Source organism: Malurus melanocephalus, unplaced genomic scaffold (assembly GCF_030028575.1).
Source record: "Malurus melanocephalus ecotype Western Australia unplaced genomic scaffold, MMel_1.1 scaffold_11, whole genome shotgun sequence".
NCBI classification, from domain to species: Eukaryota; Metazoa; Chordata; class Aves; order Passeriformes; family Maluridae; genus Malurus; species Malurus melanocephalus.
Genome location: NW_026623243.1, coordinates 3,424,759 through 3,447,859, shown reverse-complemented (window position 1 = coordinate 3,447,859; position 23,101 = coordinate 3,424,759). Strand labels below are relative to the sequence as shown.

Genomic DNA, 23,101 nt, shown 5'->3' with positions numbered 1-23,101 from the left:
TAAGAAATCGGTGAGCATCCTTTAACTTAAACTGAGATAGCCCAAAAGGAAAGAGGACTGACCTCCCACATATTTAGGACATGAGCTATAAAAATCACACTTTTAACTTCGATCACCAGTAAAGTGACGGTGCAGGAAGCTTAATTCCAGATGCACAATTTTTCTCAGCAGACTGAAACAGACAAGGTGTTGTGATGTAATCCCGGGTTCCTGGAGGAACACCTCTCCCTTTTCCCTGGAGATTCCTACACCTCCTTCGCATGCGGTGATGCCCTCAGCCGCAGCAGCGGGGCCGGGCGGGCGAGAGGACGTGGGCAAGGCGCGGGTGGTGATGGTGACCGCACGGCCGGGCTGGAAGGCACCCGCCACCCCCGGGGGATTCCGGAGCCCCACCGAGGAGACGCGGGGTGTCGGCACCCCCGGTGGAGCTGCCGGCGGCGGGGCTCACCCTGCAAATGCAGCCGGGCCCGAGCACGGTGCGCCAAGCCCCCCGCGCCCCCCGCTGCCACCGGAGCCCCGCGGGGCTGCCCCCGGCCCGGCCCGCCCATCCCGCCCCTCTGCCGCCGCCCGGGCCGTACCTGCGCGCTCCCCGGGCAGCGGCAGCGGGAAAGCGCCGCCGCCTCCTCCCGGCGCCGCAACGTCACCCGAGCGCGACCGGCCCGCCCCGCTGGAACCGCCCTGGCGGCGAAGCGCAGCGGCCGAGGGCGGCGGAGCTCAGGGGCCGCCCCCCCGGGACCGGCGCTGCCGCACAGCGGCCTCAGCACCGACACCGAAAACGCCGATTTGGACCCAGCACGAAACGTAAGCCGTTCCCGCGCCCATCGCCTTCAACGTTGTCGCCACTCGGCTGACAAATAACAACACGCTAGTGCCAGAAAGCAATGGACCACGCTGGCCCCGAGCCSCAGGAGGCAGCTGCAGCCTTCATTTACAAAGAGTACACTTTTTTCTCCTCTTAATTCATGTTTTAATAAAGGCTTAGAAAAATACGTATTAAAATGCAACATTTATATCAAATATAATTTCCATTGAACAAAGGCTGGGAAAGGGGAAAGAGATGAGCTATTTCTCAGGAAATGCTTTTGCATTGAAAATACTGAGTTAAAAAAAGAGGAGGTGGAGGAGGCATTTAGGAGAGGGAATAAGAGGGAAGATTGACTAAATCTTCTGTTAGGAAACAAACAAATTTCCTGTTAGAAAAAGTGATGAAGCTAAATATTGGCCAGTGGCCAGTTCCCCATTTAAACACTTTTTTTGAACTTCGAAGTTAAGTTTAAAGAAATTAAACTGAAACAGAACATCTTCATATTCTTCAGCTCCTCTTAGTAAAAACCTCTCACGTGGTTTTTATTTTCTTTGAAAATTTTTTTTTATTTCAAAATGTTCAAGGATGGGTATCATTTCCCCTCCAGCAATATCAGAAAACCAAAACAAATGAGAAGGAAAGCAGTGCAAACAATTAAAAAAGACAACTSCAAAGACAGACTTAATTACTCCACATTATATAAAGTTGATCCCAGTAGCAACACCAGTATAAACATAATTTGAAATGTCTGAAATCAGAAGGTCAAAGTATTGAAGTCCCAGTAAGAGAAAAGTGCTCTTGAAAATGATCCCTAAATCATACCTGGAATACTACAAAAGAAGGCATCCTGTGGTTACTACCTTGGGACGTTTGTTTCATTTGAGAACTTACATGATGTAGCCTTAGGCCACTATACTAAATCTCTGGAGGTTTAGTGTTTGTTATATAGACAACTGACATCTGAAAAAGGGGCAGAGTGAAGTTCTCATATTTTCCTTTTCTTCTGCTTTGTAAAATGATTCTGAAGTGAAATCAATTTCTTGAAAGCTCCTCCTTCACTGAAAAGAACAGCAATAAGAAAAACAGTTACTAATCAAGCTCCATCCCACAATTCCTGACCCCACAAGAACATTTTTATTGGAACCACACCGCTGGTATTGGCCATTTCTTCTGAAAGAGAGCACAGCATTTCCTTTTCAGAGAGATGCCCACCTTTAAAATTGCTTTTTCTATTGAAAAACAGAAGTCATTCAGCAGAGAAACATTCCTAGACAGGTAGGCTTGAAAGCATACATACCTGCCTAGCCTGATGCCTATACAATTGCAGTGCCTGATCTTCAGCTCTTTGTGACTGTACTTGCAGCATGACGAATCACTACTGAGTTACATGAAGTTATTTTTGGACAAGTTAAACATATAAAAATACCACCTGATTTGGCACTATATTGAGGAAACACATTAGCAATCAGAGCCAGGGCACATCTTGTTACCCATTCTTTAAGCTCATATTTTGGTAATTTCATTCCAAAATTCCAGAGTAACAGCATTCAAAGTCCCAAGGGTACAGTTGTTAACGCTATGAAATTTGTGCTTTCTGGCTTAAGTGGCAGAATTAGAAGCATTCAGAGTTTCACCATTTTCACATTAGATCAGTCTGCTCCTACTGACTTTAAAAGTCCCACTGACTTACAGGACCCAGCTGTATTTATATATAATCTTTTCAGAAACTTACAGTATATGAGTTTAAGATAAAATCACCAACTTACCTGAACACTGAAGCATTTTCCATTCCTGCTGAAACTGGTCTCTTAATGTTTTTATTTTATTTACTTTTTCTTGTGTAGGAGGTACATAAATTCCAAATGCAGGTATAGAAGCACCCACTAATGCTTTGGCTACATTTTCCATTAAATTTATTTCTGTGTCCTAATTAGGAACAAAAAATACCTCTGTGAACCAAACTCTCTTTTTTTTAGTGATACATGAAATATTTTAAAACAAGATTTTATAATTAAATTGATAGTATTCATAACAAGAATGAGCAACCTCCCATTTTCAAATAAAAATGTGTTCAAATGGGGTTTTTCTGAAAAATGGAAATTAGTTTTAATCTGTTATAAAACTTGTTTCTTTCAAATAGAGAAAGAATCTCACTTTTCCCTTTATGATTGCAAAAAAAATGCTGGATTAAGGACAGAAAATATTATGAGGTAAGGAGAGCARGAAGTTTGCTCACCTCAAGCATCATTTACTTTCTATTAGTGGAAAATAGTGATATATTTTGCTTAATCAAGACATTACTCCTTYTGGACTTCTCACAGTCCAAATATAATTTCCTTGCAGAAACTGTATTTTGAAATGTTGATGCTATGTGAAGATTGTATCTAGAAGACTATAACCTTATTTTGTTTTTAAGAAATAGAAATATTTTTTCAATTTTTCTAAAAAGCCAAGTACATACATTAGAAAATCATGATCCTGTTGTGGAGCTACCTGCAGAGTACCAATATAAAAGTATCAATAACTTTTTTTAACATGTATGCCTAATATCCTTTTATTGTCTGAGTTTACAATTCAGAACAGCAATAATTCTCTCCATTTCATACTCCTAATTAGTATTGTGCAAATGCATTATTTATGGATATCAATTATTATGCATATCAATGAACAAATTATTTTAGCTTAGACAATTTATGTATCAGCATTGTRAATTAAAACAAGTAACATCTGAGAAAACTACAGAATAAATATGTCAAAATCAACTTAATTGGCAGCTTAATGAATAGCATGGCTTTAATTGGATACTTGCTGGGGAACACATTAGAATAAGCATATATGAACTTTTTTCCTTGTTTCTCATTGAAGGACTTGAGAGTATAAAAGTAATCAAAAGTTCTGTTTCACAGATGACACAGAGAAACTTACAACCACAGGATGCTGGAGAGGCCAAGAGTGTAAACAGTCCTTTATGGGATTGGATAAATTCATGGAAGATACACTCACTGACACTGATCACTGATCTGAAGACAACATCCAACTCCTACATGTAGGTATCCTTACTGTGATAAAGCATGGAAACAGCTAGGCTAGGAAAAGCCTCTATTTTTTTATTTTCTTTCCCATGCTCTCTACCAGAAACACAAAGCTGTGGTAGACTGGCCCTCAATTATGTATTATCACAATTAAGTTTATTTGAAGGATATGTGCCATTTTGATTTATGTACTGCATGCTGGAAGTCATGTGTGACAAAGTACAGTGCAGGGGAGAGRAGAGGAAATTTAGGGGTCTGTTATGAACAGGATGACATGCTGCTTTTGATCAGATTTGATGGAAAGAGGCCAGATGATTTAACAAACAGTCGTCTCTCTTTTCAGGAGACAACTCTAAGATGTGGATCCCAGATAGAAATGGAAGTTGTGGCGAATTGTCAGAACTTCTCCACAGATATAACCATGGACTTGCATTCATGCCTTAGCTTCTCCATCCTGCAGGCTGCCTACAGCAACTGTGTCTTAATTCTCAGGACAGAAACTTGGGCAATTTGTGCTGTGAACTTGGGGGTACCAGAGACAGGATAAATACAGCCAGTATTTTCTACTGGGTAGCTTGAAGCAGCTYATACCAGTGTCTCTCTCAGACATTTTGAAGTACCATGGCTTAAGCACCACTTCTTACCTCAATSATGGCAAAAATTCGAGACTCAGCTAATCCTTTTAGTAAAGCAACAAGCAGGGAAATCCCACTTATTCCAAGGTTCCTGTTTGGTCCAACAGCTATTAATGTTAAGTTTGGTTGATAACCATATGCTACAGGAAGAATGAATCCAAGTATAGCAGAAAAGAAATCATTTCCTTCAGCATCCTTTAACAACAACAAGAAATTGGTTAGCACAATGTAAAGTCCCAAATTCCCACATATAAAACAAAATAGAAATRTGAAGCTCAACAAGCTTTCGACTGACCTAGGAAACAGGATGCTGATCTATTTTCCCAGCAATTTTTATATTAAACATGCAGAATTATTCATCTTTTCCTCAGTGTCGTCGCACTGTAATTCTACCTTGCTGAAGATGAACTGCAGTAACTATGGAAGGTTTCCTCAAACCTATGTATTCTAATACACTAAAGCTCTGTGGAGGAGTAATACTCTGGTGAGGGCAAGAAAAGGAAAAATTTTCAAAGGTCCAAAGTGGAGYGAGGGGTGTAATTCTCAATGTCATTTTATAAATTTCTTAATATATTCTAATATTTTGGTTTAAAAAGCTTTTCTCCTATGCTGTTTCCAGAAAGTGAATCTTACCTCTTTCCAGTTTAGAGAAATATAGTGTTTAYAGCTGGTCTTTCCAGGCTGCTCTTTCTCACAGATGTGTATGATGAGCATTTTTCTGTAAATAAAAACCATACTTGACTATTTAACCAATATTTCCCAATTAAAATTTGGATTAAAAAATGAGATATTTTCTTTCATCATTCTTTAAATACTAATTCATAACACAGGAGGAAATAACTATTTGCATTACTACATTCCAAAATATTAAAAATTAAAACTGAAATCCTTTTTATGGTATTTTTAAAAAGAGGAATAAAGACTTGGAAAATTACTTCTAAGAAAAAGGGGAAGTGGAAATAAGTTGTATGTAGGTAAAGAAGACATTCAATAARGAACTCTGCATCAGCAGGAAGAGCCTCCTGAAGTTATAGGTAACACAGATCCCTTATAATTAATTGCCCACTTAATTACAATTATTTTCAATTTTCAATAAGAATTTAAATTTTAATTAATACAGAAGGATTATATTTTAAATCTACTACTAAATGCATAAAGTAGCATTTAGAGACAATACTTTATCTTTGAAGATGTATTTGGCGATGTTTTGCATTACGTCTCAAGCTAAACTTAATGAATGTCAGCTCATGCCTGATTCCTTAGAGCAGATTTTATCACACATAGGGACACTTATGAACCTTCAAAAAGCCCTTGGGACCCCTTAACCCCCTAATATTAAGAGAGACCTCACCCATCTTCTGTGTGTGGTATGATCTGCATGTCTCCAACAAGTATACAAAGCACTCTGCAGAAAACAAAAATATATACACATTTGCAAGTAATTTTTCTATCAGTTAGCACTATTTGTATAAAAGTTTGCATGTAGATTGGAACCATTAAAAAGAATGTATATTGTTTCTGAATTAGGTCCATTAAAAGTAGAAATAAAACACATTTAGGACAGCTCAAGAGAACCCCATTTCTCTCATCAAATACTGGGGAGGAAAAAAAAAAAAATCAAGAAATTGTCCTTAGGCCAAAACCAATTGAAATCGGATAAAAAACGTGTAGGCTAGCACAGCCACCATCCTTACAAATCTTCGGCCTTTGGAAAGGCAAAAGGTTTCTGTTGACATATACGCTGTTTTCTGGATTACATTTTGGAAGTGCTATGCATATGGACATGCTATTTGTTTTAAAATCAAGGTTTCAGAGGCAATTTGCCATATTTGCCACACTAAGTATCTGATTTTAACATTATGTCAAAGGTCATTAAACACAAAACACACAAATTCACCTTTGAAATCCAAAACGAACAGAGTGTCTTAGAGCAACAGCAGCAGAAAGAGCAGCTGTGGGTGATGCTGCAATTCCATTACACACCTACAAAATACATTTTCCATTCAGAAGAAATTAATGCTGCAAAGATCGTGGCATTTTTAAGTGCAACAACTGTATTTTTGCTTCTTTATATGTATCAAGGGATTTTAATGGATAGGAACAATAAGAAGAGGTTTAAGAATGTATTATTAATTCATTTTCTACAGAAAGGCCGTATTTGATTATTATGTCATAAACTGCACTATTATTTCAAAAATACATATGCTATACTATATTTCTATATATACTATATTTCAAAAACACATGTGCTATACTAAGGCACAACTGTAAAAATAGCTGTTACAGGGGAAGGCCAAGTTTACTGGTTCTCTAGATAGTCTGTAAACTGCAGCAGAAAAATACACCCTATGGAAAAGAGATTGTTCCTAAATATTCTGACTCTTCCTTTAACCTAGGCAAGYTGTTCTTTTTTGGAAAATACAAATGCAGTACTATTCAGTCAACCCTTCAGTGTTCATCTGTGTTGTGTAGTGCTTTGAACGCTACATGAAAGTTAAGCAAAATATGTTTCCTCTCCTCATTACTCTTTGTCAGCACAAAAAGTTAACTTCCATCTGCAACTCATTAAAAGTTCTAGTTATTTTAGCTAGTAACCACTTTTTAAAATCTATTTATAAGTTCTCCTGGAGCTGTGTGCAGTTTATAATGCCAGAGATTTGTCCCCAAGATCTACATATGTGACTTCAAACAGCAAAAAGTCTTAGAAGGAAGAGGCCATTGTGGTAGTTACTCTTCGTTGCAGGCCTGGTATTTTCAAGAGAGCTTTTCACTCAAAGGAGACTTATTATGATGTAATATATTAAACTTTATTACATGTTACATTTATTGCAGTTTTTCTTCTATGCTCCTCCAAGTTTTTACACAAAAATATGAAGATGCACCATCTAAGCCTGCCCTCTCTTAATTCCTGACCCTGCAAGAATCAAAATACTGAAYTAAGAATTACTCCATTCAGAATCACAGCGTACAGTAGAGATGTTGAAAGCACCACTAAAGGGTGAATGTCTGTGTGCATATGTAAGTCAAAATTTGCTCTGTGTAAACTTTGCACGCTGAGACAGGGAAAGTTTTTACATTTCTTCAGATTTCTTGCTGCTGCTCACTGGTGCTTGATACACCAATTTYTGCTCCCCTCAACTGGAAGAGTTAATGTCTGGCTCAATGAGAAAGTCCTTAGGGACTCATTCTGTGACTAYGTACAAGAAGTCTTGACAATGACTTGTCAAAGATCATTAGAAATATGGCTTGGGGTTTACAGCTATCCCTAAATAGTTGTTTTCTCATCTTGCATGCTCACTCTCATGGCTAAACACATTCTAGCTGAGATTAATGGACTTGGGAGATAAACAACAACTAATATCCAGACAAGATATARCAGAAGCAAAAAATCAGAGGAATCCAACTCCACCCTCCCCCCAAGATCAAGGCAATATATTACCTCCTTCTTAAGTATTTTATCTAGGATCGCCAACATACTGCCAAGAGAGGGCAAAGTTTTGTCCTCTTTCACAAGGTCTGCATAAAAGCCACTGTAAAATAAATTATATGAAGAAAAAAGATAGGTTAGAGGCAAAAATGCCTTTGAAGAGGACACTGATAAAGTGCTTTGCAGTTAGTATTAATGGGGTACATTTTATATAGGTGCTAGACACTGATTCTCAGAAACCTAGTTCTAGCAGCAGGATGACAACACTGGTGCCTGACAGTYTTCAGGCTCCCTAAACCTGTCTTCATTCTGCACTGGAAAGAAAACAAATATGGCTGATCATATTCAAGAAACAGGTTTCTGCCAAAATTATATGAAGACAAAACAAAACACTGTGTTTCTCAAATCAGAGCAGTTTGGTATTTTTTCCAGTTAAAAGTGATGACAAAGCTTTAAGACAGCTTCTTAGCAAAAAATTTTTCTAAATTAATACATTTGCATTAGCTGTCCTATCTCAGTTGAAAGAGTTCTGGAGAAAAGTATTCTGATTAATTCTTTAAAGGATTTCAGGCTATGAACTATTATGACAAAAATGTCTTTAATTTTCAAAGGAAGAAATTCTGACTGTAATTGAGTAGACCAAGGCCAAAAMGATGATCATGGCAGATCCAGAGCCAGATGACAGAGACCTGTACAGAGACCTCTCATGATCTTCATTATGTTGAAAATTAAATAAATAGCACCAACCTGACAAGAGCTTTTATTTCAGTTTTATCCATTTCCTTCACCAAATGAAGATGCACAGGGAGATGTTCTGAACCTTTAGAGTCTGTTGTTGCTGTTTTGATGGGAGGCACTGGAAATAGAATACTTTTCATGTGCAATTCCAAAAACCTTTCTACTCTGACAGTTTTGTCGTTGTTAGTTATCTTAGGTTCATGCTCTGTGGAGGGATTTRAATTAGCCTTCTTTAGTAAGTGTGATTTGGTGCTCAAATTTTGTAAAAATGATGTATCTAGAGAAAAAGAGGGATTTCACAGGTATTAGTTTCTAAGCAATGTGTCAATATTTGGACATATTTATTTATAAAATAGAATACATCTGGATTCGTAGTACGTATATTTACTCCCATGCACTAACTACAGTGTTTCCTCACACATTATTTTTTTTCAGTGCTACTACATTTGTTCTAATCTAGTGAAAGGTCATRTATTGTAATAAAGCTTAAGTCCATGTTTTTGGCACAGAAAACAGCATCCTCAAACAAAGATATCAAAGTGCTACTTTTTAGCATGAAGTTTGCCAGCTTCAGAAAGTTCTTTTCAGACCAGCTGAAGACATGACCTTGAATGAAGCCTCACACTGCTTCATCAGTCACTTGATGAATAACTGCTTGTTCAMTTAGTTTAATCCATTGGTAGTAATTTTAATAATTTTCAATTTCTGTATAAATCCATTTATCAATAACATTTGCTTTTGTAAAGAGAAACTACCTTCATACGTCAACCATTTCCAGTAGGGTTTATGTGCTGCTCTCACATTTTGAATAGATTCAACAGCACTGCAAAAGAAAMCAGATTAACAGTATCAGCAATAATGAAAATAGAGGAATCATAACTTACATCAACAAAAAAGCAAAACCAAAAAATCCAACTGAAAATAAAATAACTCAGATCTCTTCCAAGAATGAATCAGAAAGATAAAGAGAATGAAAGTCAATGGGCAGATTGCTTGAAAAGGTTAAAGAGTTAAAAAAAAAAAAAGAATACATACAACATGTGCACACATTTACATACTGAGTGAAATACCAACCCTGCTGTTGGAGGAAGCACACCTGTMTGAGTTCAGGAAAAATTTCTCCTGTCTGTCAATGTCTTGCCAAGAGGTTTCATCTACACAATGCAAAGATTTAATTAGACTGACTCAAAAGCRAGACAATCTGTTCAGGAACCAAGTAAATCACATTCCCTGCTATTCTTTGTATTGAAATTTCCTTTTTATTATCACTGGTATTTGCAGTACTACAGGCAAACGGTCCCATTACATTAGTTGTCATTGTCATACAAACATAATTCAGGTCCTATTAAATCCAGAAGAAATTCCATGTTACAATTACAAGACTACTTGTAAGGTGTTCAGGAGCTGGACTGATATATTGGATGAGTATGTGATCAACTCCCTGTTACATAGGATGATAGCAACCTGAGATACTACAGTTGGTAGAGAAGAAAAAGAGGACACAGAGTGCTAATGGGATGTGCTAGGAGCAGCATAACCAGCTTTGCTCCATCAGTTTGCCAAGTGCAAGTCAGCCGACAGCTTATCTGAATCCACACTGCTTCCCTGACTGATCCAAGCTCCGAGTTTAACCTAACACTGCCAAAGTGCATGAGGAGCATTTCTGCCGGAAAAAGCACAGGACAGCTCCTGATGTAGGAGAAAGATGGAGGACAGGACATGGAGATCTGGAGGAGATAGTACAGACAGGTAGAGAGGAAGACACTCTTTASATGTGAGACTGATTCAGATCCAAGGTTCAGAGTGCTTTACTAGGTCAGATTCACCACTGTACAAACACGGTATCTCTAAAAGTTAGACTTGAAATTCAATTATATTGGTGCAGATCTACATAATCAAGTGCTTTTGCACCCCAGGCCTCAATGCTTCAAATTTCAGAAACACAAGTACTAATCAAGACTGGCTCTGCATAGCATCAGCTCTCATTGACGAGAGAAAGGTTACCCCCATCTATTGCTGTACTACAGCAACTGAAGTGGCCCTGGGGTGTGATGCACAAATCCTGGCAGTTGCATACCTTCCCAAATACTGGCTGGAGTTAACTGGCATTGCCTTGACTATAGCAGGAATACCTCAGCCTTGACTGAGATGGATTTCTATAGGWTAACAAGGTCTAAGGATAAAATGGCTTATGGTTTTATGCTGCAAGATCACTTGCAATAACTTGAAATAATTTCTGAAACAAAAGTATATAAAACTGTACCTTGGATGACTTTTTAAAAATGCAAGTTATCCAAARTAGAAAATACTAGATTATAAACTATCATATTAAAACCTTACTTCAAAATGTTCAAAGCATGCATGTCTTTACTCCCTTTAATAAACACATTATTTCTTCTAAAATTCTTTACATGCTTGCTTACCTTAGACAAGGTGCCATTTCTCCAGTTATTTGAGGTATAGGATCTCCAAGCAAAGTTTTTACAGTCATGCAGACTGATTCACCTAATGACTTCAAGTGGTATCCACCCTAAAAAATATTTTGTGTCAACTAAKGGACAAGTACTTTTAACATCTCTCTGAATTTCAACACAGAAAATAAACTATATTTTTGAAATGTATCTGTATTTACAGAAATAGAGGATGATATGCAAGTATAWCTAAGCACATGATTTTTCAATATGAAAACAGTATGTTAGTGTCATGATTGAACACATTTCATCATAGTTCAAGTAACTTCAGAAATCAGTCATTACYTTGCTATGAAAACATATGCCTTCTCCATTCCCATCTACAACATGCCATCTTCAACAATCCTTGCGGAAGATTCCTTAGAAGGCAAATCTATCACTAAAATCTATCACTGTTCTCTAAAATGGCTGTACAAGGGAAATCTTCCACAGCCTGACACTTTTAAGATGTGGTTGCCTAACAGTTTGGCAGAATTTGGAGAACAAGATGGATTTCAGACTGCTAGGTGGCATTCAGCAAGCCATCTATCACCTATAGAGCAGTCACACTACCTGTGGGAGGAGTGAATGCTTATTTGCACTTCAGCTAATAGACAAAAATATGTATAATAACCTGCTAGAGGGAAGGATGATGGAAGAAAGGTTGTGCAAAACAAGAGGTCAAGTGAATCAATTAATGTACAGTTCACTCTTGAAGACCTTGTTGGCAGCAATATTTCCACACACTTATTTGCCTGAAAAGCCTCCATTTTTCTAAAATGCAGTAGAAATAGGGAGTTGAAGTCTAGATTTCAAAAGGATAAAATATTTTAATTGTTTAAAAGAAAGTAATTAAAAAAGCGGTCCTAAAGAGCCTGCATACAGTCTTTAAATCAAAAAAAGAGGGAATTTTCTAAGTCCTCCATTACTAAGTAAATTTAGGTTAAAGGTTTTATAAAGTCTCCTGGAGTAAGACACATTTGTATAAACACAGGTAATACAGCCTATTCACTAAATACATTTTACTGAGYTTGGGATTGTCAAGAGCAGTAGACTAATCACTTTTCACAAGAACTGAACAGTTTAATAGAGGATACGGTTTTTTGAATGATGAGCATATGGCTCCTTCGTTTCAAAACTYTGAAGTGTAAGAGCGCTGTCAAATCTTAGCCATTTTTGCATTCCTAGCACTCAAAAGAAAGGTAAAAGAAAGAAATTATTTTGTTGAGAAGTTTCACTTCCTRGCTTCTAGTTTGCCCTAAATGGCTCTAATACAAAGACCCTTTCCCTGGGGGTGCATTTCAAAAGTCTTTACCTCTAGGAYGACACACAGCTTTCCATTAGCTAACTGCATCAGGAAATGGGTAAGGTGGGCAAAAACCTCAGGAGTGGCATTCATCTCACCCTATACCAAAGAAAAAAATTTTAAGGGATGACACCTTCATTCAAAAACACTRGTAAGGAACCCAAACAAACAATCTGAAATATCCAAGTCTGAGCTGRAATACCAGAACACTTGCCTCTCATTCTATCAAACAGAATACTSAACTAACTGCATTTAAGGAAGGTGAAAAAACAACAGCAATTAYACATATGGGATAATCTCTCTTCACATGTCTTGTTGTAATGTTTAATGAACTCAGGTCAGCCTAAAGACTCAAGCATGTATTTCTAACTTGATTAAAGTGAATTTCACTTAGCAATCACAGGACATTAAAGCAGCAAGAATATTTTCCTAACAGATTCATGACTGASAACACAAAGACCACAAGTTACTTACTTCAGGGTCACCAATTCCAGAATCGTATCCAGAGGAGACAATAACCAGTTCAGGATCAAACTGTTATAAAAGAAAGATAATTGTACCACATCCTCATGTCCCATTTTCAATTTTAGTACAGGATTTCAACTGTAACAAGATCAGCTGTTATTTCAGTTAGAATATGAGCACAAATAAGGATTCTCCTTGAAYACATTACTCTTTTAGCCTATTTTTGTTTCTGCTCAAGAACTTCCAGGTCATTATATTAAATATTTAAAAGCTAAAAWTCTATAAATACTATCCAGTTGATTAGGGCAACATCACGCCAGTAGAATAAATGTATTAACTGTGCTACTGGCAGTYATGCATTTCTGTAAAATATTCAACAGTAAGAATAACTTAAGAAATACTTAGGAATAATTCTTTGGTAGCAAAGAATTACCTCAAAAGCCATTGGAAGCAACACATGGAAAAATGCAGCAAGATAATCTGAATTTCCCATTCCAATCTGAAAAATATGAGAAACACTGGCCATGTTTTCMTGTTGGAATGACAAATTTTATAAGGTTCTTCAAGACTTTAGGGAAAGCTAGGAAAAGTTAAAGATTAGGGAATCTTATGAAGTACAGTGAAAAATCCTGTATTTCAGTAAAGCGCATAAATATCCATCACTTTTAATCTTAATTGCCTTCAGTTCTCTGCTAAACAAGGATGACAACACCTCCTGAAACACTTTCTGATTTGATGTCTGGGCAAAATATTCAAGTAAAAATGAGTGTGTAAGTTTTTTCTCTCCCTTTTATTTTTCCAACRTTATCACATTCTAAGCCATATTTTCAGCAGACTTTCCCCTGACAGGAAGGATATACACTCTGTAAGACATCTGCCAAGCAAGTGAAGCAGTGCACTTACTCAGAAATTGTTACGTAAAGGATGAGATACAAAGCTATTGCACTTGCTTTGTTGAGCCACAAACARTATTTACCTTGTTCCAAGGCAAATTTATGTTAAAACCTTTTCCTTTTCCCAGACCTACAGCATCATAATCAGATTCTTTGAGTGATGGCCAGAATTCCTGGTGTTCATAGCGATGCCAAGAAAAGTACAAAACACTGAAAATTAAAAACAAAATTAAAAAAAAAAAAAATGGTATGACAAAAAGATTGTGGAAATTACTTTATATCCTGAACCTGGTGACTGTATTGCCTGAAAGCAAGAAAATTAAAACTGTGCTTTCCTGTTAGTTCTCTCAAAGGACTTAGACTGTGAAAATTGGTACAGTAGATCCTATGCCAAAATTAACTTAAAAATTAACAAGCTAAAAATGTCTTGTAGGCATGCACTCCATGCAAATTAAATACAAGAAATTTTCAGAACAACCAACTTGTTTCTAGAACCTACTTAGGTAGCTTTTCAAAAAATATATAAAGCTCATGTATTTTATCCAACTACTACTTGAAGACTTTAACTGGGAGATTCATGAATAGAGAATAGATGTACTATCTGAGTACTGGCAAACCAAGGTAATCATATTGCTAATTTTGTTTGTTATTCTTTAATGTAGAACAGATTTATAACCAGTGAAAAAACTGAAAGACTAAAATAGTAAGGCAAATGTTTTCCAAGATCCTAGTTTTAAAAGTTTAAGAAATCTTAGTCTCTACAGCGGCAAACAGTCTTTGAAGAGGGGACATTAAAGAAGAAAAAAATCCTTCAAACCTTGGATCTTGTTCAAATATATATTGAGTTCCTTGTCCATGATGCACATCCCAGTCAACAATTAGGATTCTGTACAGATCAGTAAAAGAAAACGTTCAGAGGAAGAGCCACAGCATCTTATCTAGAGAAAGTATAAATAAAAAATGTTTTTCTGAACCAAAAGGAACGTGACACCCAGAAAGTTCTAAACATTAATCTAAACCAGTACAAAGTCAAACTGTTATTTACATATGAAAAGCTTCTCTAGAGTCAACCGTGCACTTACCTCTGTAGACCGTATTTCAGTTTTGCATATTCTGCTGCAATAGCAACATTGTTGAACAAACAGAACCCATTAGCTGCATTTCTCTGGCTGTGGTGACCTGGAGGTCTGAACCAAAGTTTTATAAAGTTAGTCCCAACAAAATAAATTTTTCTAAGAAGTGAACACTTCCTCACATATTTTCTTACCTTACTAATGCCATTCCATTGTGCACTTTTCCTGACATCACAGCATCCACCAGCTGCAAAGTTGCTCCTACTGCTAGTCTGGCACAGCGGTAAGTGCTCTGAGAAAGAGAAACTCATCAACTTAAATTAGGCACACRTGGCATGCTTTAACATGCCAACAGCAAACTGTCTTGACATAATTCCACCCCASTGAAGCTGTATGAAGATAGTTGAAACAAAACTTTACAACACAGATTTCAACGTGCTTTCCCCTATGACTAGAGGTGATCACCACAATCTTTACAAGGATGTTCTCTGCAGTAAAAAACATGAGATGGATGTATTGAGTGGAATAACAAGACATTAGAAAATAAGGAATGAAACCCTATAGAAACATAATACAGAAGACTTCATCCATTTCGTGGCACAACATTTAAGAGCAATTGTTACCAAAATGTGATTTGCAGGTCACTAATGGTCTACAGTGACAATAAGTGACAAAAATAGACCTAAAATGTGCGTAGTGCATTATACAATTACAAAATAGATGACAGGACACTTGACCAATTTACAGCATTATACYAAACTATAAACAGATAACAGTAATGTCATAAATAAATGTGAGACTACGTAAGTGCAAAAAATGTATTTTTAATTTTCTCCTACTTAGAAAAATGCCACTCAGATGCAGTAACACAARTAGTTGTAACTCCTAAAAGAGGAAGCAATTTAACTTAACACACCGGATGAAAGAAAAAAGCATCATAATTTTCAGAGATTCTTTTCAGCTCCTCCTCATTCATTGTCTGGGTGCTTTTTGCCACTTCCAAGTGCTCTAAACTGTAGGGGAAATAAAGATAAACACAACACTTCAGTAACCAACTATAAATATTTTCTAGAAGTTTACTATTATTCCTATGTATAAATCAGCATTCATTGCTTAAGATCCCACAGAGTGAGAATGTAAATTTAGTGGAACAGCAGATTCATAATGCAGCACCTACACCATACTCAACATTGTGACACATTTTCTATTGAAATGTATGGAAGCCATTGAACTTTTGAGCACTCTTTTCAAATGGATCAAAAGATTATCTGGAAATATGAGATCTGCTGTTTCCTTGAATTAATCTGAATGAAAGTTAAGTTTCAGACCTGTGAACCAACAGGATCTCCTCCTCGCTTCCTTCTCTGACAGGCACATGGRCACATCTTTCCACAAGATGGTAACTTTTAAGTTGCTCATAGGAGGATGAAAGTCTTTCTGGCACTTCTATATCACAAATGGGACTAGAAATAAGCAGTTATTATATTACTATAATATTATACCACCATGAGTAACTAATACACTTCATAATGCCTAGTTTTTAAAACTCACATTTTAAGAAGATTCATTACCCTAAAAGAAGTACATGACAGTAAATGGGAAAAAAAGAATATCTTTAAATACTTTCTGTTTTGGAACTGAGTCAGAAATTGGTTCTAAAATATGTAAGCAAAAAAAAAAATGTTTCAAAAAAAGAAACCAATACAGTAGTATAATCTATTGTTTCCTCTCTCACTGGGAAAATTTGCAATGYTTAACTGCAGACAAGGGAATGGTGAAATTAAAAGCTGTAGGTTTTAATGAAGGGGAACAGAGGAGAAGCAGGTTTGGGAGAGAAGACAACAACGGATTGTTACTCTGAGCACTGCAAAGGAACTGGTCTAATTCACACAAATTTTAGTAATACACCGAATTCTAACTGATTGTAATTGACAGGTTTCAGCTGAGTGACTATATCTTCATACTTTTTCCAAGATCAATTATACTTAGCTTTATAAAGAATTTAATTAGCTTAACTACTTACTTAAGGGGTATACTCAGATCCCTCATCCTAACACTTCTTAAGGCCTCCCAGACGAGATGCCTACAGCTTCTCAAATCCAGTTTTAGATTATCATTACAGTATTTAGATACAAATTGGGAATATTTTTTTTCTCCTAAAGGAAAGATTTTCTGTTGACTCAGAAAAGGGCACCTATCACTAGGTGCTTCCTATTACATTTACAAAACATGCATTTATTTGGTACCGGTTTTGCAAATCCTAATAAGAATCTATTAATAAAAACAACAGCARCGACTTACTCAGTCCAAAGTAGTTTGTGAGTGGTCATCTCCTCATCATAAATCAGCGCTGTTCCTGAAGCCATTGCTACATACTGAGCAGAACAAAAAATCCCAAGACATACACTTCACATCAGACGTAAACTTAAACCAATCACTATTACATTACCAAGTGAGAATATAAGTACATATAAGATATAAGATATATAATATAAGAATACCTGCACGGCAGTTTTGCACTTTAGACTTTGTACTTATAGAATGAAATCAAAGAACGTTTGGGACCCAGATTCCGACAAACTGCACCCACTGCCGTGAGGTGCGGGCAGGCAGGATTCGCAAGGACCCGAGTGTTCCAGACTGRGCGCGGGCCTTTCTGGGGCAGGGGCAGGGGGCACCCAGCTCCCCCAGCCCCCGGTGAGGGCCGGACCGACAGGGGAGGCTCGGAGCACAGGCCGCCTCCTCCCTCCACACGTACCTGTGGGGCGAGGCCCAACAGCTGCTGCTGCCAGCCTGAGCTACGGAGCCGCGGAGTACGAACAGGATTTCACACCCCACGCGCAAAACAGCTAAAGCGATCTGCTGCGTTTAAAACTTTAGAGGTCGTTCAAAAGCCCCAGAGAGGCGCTGAAGAGACAGAAAGAAGCCGACGCGAGGTCAGCGGATGCGAGCGCACTGCCGASCGCGGAGGTGGCGTACCCTGGGCCACGGGCCCGCTCCTCTCAGCCGCTCGCTTCCCGGGAGGGCCAGCAGCCCCCGGCAGCCTCTCACGGAGCCAGCCCGGCCCCGCGCCCGGCCCACGGCTTCCGAGGGCGGGGAGGCGGGGAGGCGGGGAGGCGGTGCGGCCCAGCCCCGCGGCCCGGCTGTGGGTGTGCCGAGCACAGCCCCCGCCCCCGGGCGTGCATGGAGCGCAGTTCGAATGGCGCTGTTGGGCTTCCCCTGGCCGTGCTGTGTCCGTGCTGTGTCCGTGCTGCCCAGCCGGTGCTGCCCAGCCGGTGCTGCCGAGCCGAGCCGAGCCGAGCCGAGCCGAGCCGAGCCGGGCGGGGCAGGCAAAGGGACATCGCCGACCCCAGGGCCCTGCGGCGGTGAGGCCGTGCCCGGGGGAGTCTAAGCGCTGAGAGGGTTTTAGTGTGGAACTGACACAAGAGCAAAACAACCCACAGCCCCGGGCCGTGTGGCATCCTCTGACATAAGGAAAAACAAAGTAAAGGGATTTCTCCTCCGTTTCCGCTGTGTGCCGTGCCGTCAGCGGGTCAGTCCGGGCGCTGGTGTCTCTCCTGTCTGTCCGAGGCTGGCAGGGCAGTCGATACGTGTGTGTACACAGCTTCTTTAATTATTGACCGCTTTTYCCCTCGGTTTCTACTAGTTTCCCAGTTCATGGTAGTAAGTGACGGAACAGATGTCATCAAATTTGATAATCCGATACAAATCTGCACTTTTGGACAACGTATCGGAAACCCAGATCATTACAGGTGCAAATTTTAGAAATCTACTGCCAATAAACTTTCCCCATATTTGTGTCAAGAAAATATGACCATAATAGACACTGTGTTACTGAAATAGTTTCTAATTTATGYATTATCAATCACAGTGCGTTTATTATTCACATTTATGAAACAAAAATTAAGTCAAGTTCTGTCCATCCTCACGTAGTCTTAATGTCAGTGTATTGCACTTACCGTGAGGATGCTAATCTTGTGCCTGCGGTAATATGTTTTTCTTTTTTAATTTTTGGGGTTTTTTTAAATATTGTGACTTTGTTAGTTCCCTGCAGATGATTTGGAGAACTGGTGAACTATTTTATACACTGACTTTTATAATGTATCTGAAAATGAAAAGGGACTTTTCAGTAGGAGGGATCTGATTTATGACGCTTAGTTACCGAATCTTCTTGTGACTGGTGCCAGCCATACCCTGTTTACAGTTGCCATTATGCTCTTTATTCCACTATAATTCCGGCAAAAGCGACCAGCAGAGGGCTGCCTCCTTTCAAAATACATCAGTGGGAGAAAATGAGATGGATTCATGAAACATTAGGCAGGGGAAAATTTAGGTAACTGGAGAAAATGGTAGAGTGGGTGGTATAGACAAATACACTAAAAGTAGTCAGCTGGATTTGAAATTGGTTTATGCCTGTGTTTGCACATATTACAAATTTTTTTAAATCATAACCCGAAGAAGTATTTATCCATGGCTGTCCAGCTTCAAACTGGATGAGAGTAGCTGTAACACTACAGAAAGGAAGCCTGATAACACTGGGGTTTAAGTCCAACTTACAATACAATTTAAAAGGAAATTAAACCTTTATATTCAATTTATAATACATTCCTATTTACAAGATAGGTTTGGCATGAGAAGTATAATCATCTTTTTACAAATAATATGATAAATATTTACAAGCATTTATGGTATCTCCACTTCTGAGTGGCCAAAGTGAGCTGGGAGTCCTTCCTCTGCCAGCGATAGACCTGGTTTACTAAAATGACGCCTTCTTCAATATTCCCCACGAGGAGATACACCATGGGACGGTGGGTTGGAGTCATCCTCTCTGTACATTTTTCATTAATTAGTAGCCACTGTTGAATCATGCTTTGAGTTTCATAAGGCAAGAGGGAGCCCTGGATAATGAATTCTACCTGGCATTCAATATTATACTCTGGGTCATCAAATGCTGATCTCTTCTTGGAAAGCTTTACTTTCACTGCTAAGGAAAAAGAAAAGGAAACACGAATCACTCCATTTCTCAAATGCAGAAAGAAACACTAACAGTGAAAGCAGGATAATTACTTAAAAATATTACCATAATTTATGCTGACAGAGTATCATGAGGCCTTTTCCAGCAGCAGAAAAAAAGTTTAAAACATTTTTGAAAAGTAAAATTTAATTAGTAATCAGGTTGGTTGTTTTTTTTTCCCCCCCCCCACTGAATTGGGTGACTAGGAAAACATATTTTCACTAGTGTGAGTCATTTATTTTTACTGTCACCATGTTGTGTCAGACTTTTTGGGTAATTGCATATTGTAGGTGTTGGTGCTGTTCTTGTATCACAAGGCTACCAAGCAATTGCCCAAGCAATTTTCCTGAAACTCATTCTGTCCWTGTGTGGAATCCCTAGGCAACAATAACTTGCTGATACCAGCCTTTTAGATATTCCTTTTTCATCATAGGCATCTACCTACCCCACTACTCGACTCCACCAACGCTTTTTACCATGACATTTCTCTGTATTTYTTGATCTACTGCTAGTCAAAGTCACTGAAATTCTCTGCACTGACAYCAAAGAGCTAACCAGGAGCTCTCTAGGGAAAACTCCACTCAACACTCCAACAAGACAACATGAGGCAAGAATTCTTTTTACCTATATGATTTTCTGAGTCTCCTTTTCAATAAGCTAGGTATCACATAAAACTCATGCACAAAAGTAGCAAAGATACACCATACACTCCAAAGCTTTTCTTTGTGTTTAAATGCTAATAAAAAGGCAAACTTGCTTATTTGGCTGCTTTTGACAGAAATATTTTCCATAAAGCATGTTGTACTACAGAGTAGCCAATTAGACCAGAAGAGCTATTTGGTTGGAAAACAGATCATTAATAAATCTTTCATGCAATGTAAATCCTCCTTATATTTAGATTAGAAAGAACATATTCTGAAACTAACCTAAAAATAAGTTAGCYGCCAAACTCTTAATCCTTTGAAATCCCTGCAGAAACTGTCACTAATTGTAATCCTACTTTTAAAGCATTTAGAAGATGAGTTGTTAGTCTCTTTAACACCAGCTACATTAGCAAGGACTTACCAAAGTTACTGTCACAGAAAACTTCGAGAACTCTTTTGTGTGTAAAGAATTCCTCCACTGCTGGGCAAGTCTGGCAGGCAGGCTTCGGTAGGACTGATAAGAAATTACAAAGTCTCATGTTATCTTTTAGAATAATTTGATTTAGATTTCTGTTTTCAAAGCTGAGAACCCATTGTTTAACCACAGGGATGACAGAGAAAATAGACAACAGGCCAGTGACAATAGCTAAAAAGTCAAGACACTTCTCTAAAACATTAGGGATGAAAATGAGTTTCAATTTCCATGCACATTCAGTCCTTGTTCAGACTGACAAGCTCAATTATCAGCAACAAAAAAAAAAAAGTAACAAATGCAGTATTATTTTTAACGTAGCTACATTRGGTGATAAAGGGTTGAGGTGACTTATTCTCTCAGTCACTCTGGCTTCAGCTGCACTTAGACTCTGAATATATATGAATTTGGGCGTGCTAGCAGCAACTGAATCCTACTCTTTTCCAGGGAAGTTAGTAAGTGTGAGTGCATTTGAAGATTTGAACATTAATCCCATGGTAGTTCATGTTTATTTGAGGAAAATCAGATAAAATCATCTCAATTTTTCTAAGCTGATCTGAGAACCAACTTATTGCATACATCGATTCATCTGTGGAAATTCAAACAGGGTGTGCTGCTGCGGGTATGACACTGCTCTCAGCTGTGCAGGATGACAATTGCCTTCCTCCCCTATCAAAACAGAGTCTGCTGCACTGCTGCCTTACAGCACCCGAGGTCTGCTGCAGCTTACACTGCCAGCACTGGCACTCTCCCACCTATCTGCACCAACATGTGRGGCAGTAAAGGTAGACTTGACTCCATTTACAAAATCACAGAATGTCTGGAAACAGTGTCCCTTGTATCTCCTCGATTCCCAGGAACACAGGATATGGCCACCCTCCCCTCTGCCATCTTCCAGCTACCTTTATGCAAGTATTTATGGTCCTTAGTAAGAGGAGCCAGGCACATGTCCTCATCTCCAGGGAATCGATTGCAGTCCAGGCTGTCCGGCCAGGGGTGTCCATGGCAGAGGAGCACAGGGGCACAGCTGTCACGGACAGCAACACACATACTCCTACAAGGATGGATAAACCTGTTGTGGGAGGAAATACCAGGCTTAGTCAGTCGGCTCAGTGATAACAGAAACTATTGCAACAGTGATTCCTGTGCAAAATACATAACTTTGCTGATATTTAACATCCTTCAATAATAATATAATTCCAGAAGCAGCAGCTGTGGAGATTATGCAAGCAGTCTCTGTATGGACTGAGCTTACAATATTTTGTTAAGGTTTTTAAAATGCTTTTATGACAACCTGAGAGAAGCTTCAGTATGAGCCTGATTCTATTCACAGTAGGTGCTTACAACCCTAAATGAGAAAGAATAAAGTTCAGCTGTAACAAAATAAAACATTGTATCCTTTAACAACACCATTCATATTCCCAAGGCAAACTAAAGTTGAACAACTTTTCAGTACGTTTTTTCTGATAAATACAAAAAGGTTAACAGAATTACTTGAGAAAAAGCAGAGATTACCTTTAGATTGTGATAAACATGCCTTTGATTTCATTCCTGTTCTRGCAAATAAAGGCTGGAGTTTTGTGCTGTGCTGTGGTACTTACGTATCTAAACAGATGGGCGCGAACAGGGAGCACAGGAACGTCCTCACRTGAGGGTGACAGTCTGTGTGTACAAGGTGCTGCCAGGTGGTGGATTTTTGGATAACCTCTCCCATGCTTGTGTGTCCCATCAGGTTGGGAAGTCTCATTTCAGAGTATCCAATGTTGTGGCACATGCCCATCTCCTTGGGTATCACTACACATTTTGTGGATAATCCAATGTCAAAGCCCGTTGCCACTCTTAGGAAACCACTCACGGCAAAAACGAGTATTTTTGCAGTCAATAACATCTTCCAGTGACCCCTGGGCTGCTGAACAGGGAGCTGACAAACCCTCYAAGTGCAGAGGCATGCTGAAAACGTTGTGGCTTATATATCCCAAGAGCTTAATGAACTGTTGGTTATCAACTGCTTATCAAATCACTCGAGACAAGACCAGGTCTAACTGCCTAATGAAGGGATTGTTGTGACAGTCAGGGAGGTGGAGAAAAACTATAGAACTATGCTCCCCAAGGACACTGATTTGGTACAGCCTTTCACATGTCCCATG

At 38.7% G+C, this 23,101-nt stretch overlaps 2 protein-coding genes and 1 long non-coding RNA gene across 3 annotated transcripts in view; 1 reads left to right on the top strand and 2 right to left on the bottom strand.

The window, feature by feature from the left end:
- TUBGCP6 (tubulin gamma complex associated protein 6) overlaps positions 1-17,871 on the bottom strand; it is a 41,480-nt gene extending 23,609 nt beyond the window's left edge. Inside the window, 20 exon segments of the mRNA XM_057378817.1 lie at positions 2,572-2,731; positions 4,482-4,667; positions 5,106-5,190; positions 5,824-5,877; positions 6,370-6,455; positions 7,912-8,002; positions 8,647-8,914; positions 9,393-9,460; positions 11,061-11,167; positions 12,403-12,492; positions 12,868-12,927; positions 13,292-13,357; positions 13,835-13,961; positions 14,569-14,637; positions 14,834-14,938; positions 15,019-15,116; positions 15,741-15,837; positions 16,153-16,287; positions 17,126-17,199; positions 17,583-17,871. Coding sequence (XP_057234800.1) covers positions 2,572-2,731; positions 4,482-4,667; positions 5,106-5,190; positions 5,824-5,877; positions 6,370-6,455; positions 7,912-8,002; positions 8,647-8,914; positions 9,393-9,460; positions 11,061-11,167; positions 12,403-12,492; positions 12,868-12,927; positions 13,292-13,357; positions 13,835-13,961; positions 14,569-14,637; positions 14,834-14,938; positions 15,019-15,116; positions 15,741-15,837; positions 16,153-16,287; positions 17,126-17,190 — 2,017 coding nt within the window. The 5' untranslated portion in view covers positions 17,191-17,199; positions 17,583-17,871.
- Positions 670-4,487, top strand: LOC130580980 (uncharacterized). Its single transcript, XR_008966178.1, has 3 exons — positions 670-801; positions 3,712-3,851; positions 4,181-4,487. It is a non-coding gene; the product is annotated as an uncharacterized LOC130580980 (long non-coding RNA).
- Positions 17,872-18,678: 807 nt separating the features above from the next.
- Positions 18,679-22,881, bottom strand: LOC130580651 (secreted frizzled-related protein 2-like). The gene is made up of 4 exons (XM_057378285.1): positions 22,556-22,881; positions 21,857-22,026; positions 20,904-20,996; positions 18,679-19,808 (listed from the first exon to the last, which is right to left on the bottom strand). Exons 1-4 carry the CDS (start codon positions 22,840-22,842, stop codon positions 19,498-19,500), a joined length of 861 nt encoding a protein of 286 aa, XP_057234268.1. The 5' UTR covers positions 22,843-22,881; the 3' UTR covers positions 18,679-19,497.
- Between the last annotated feature and the right edge of the window lie 220 nt (positions 22,882-23,101).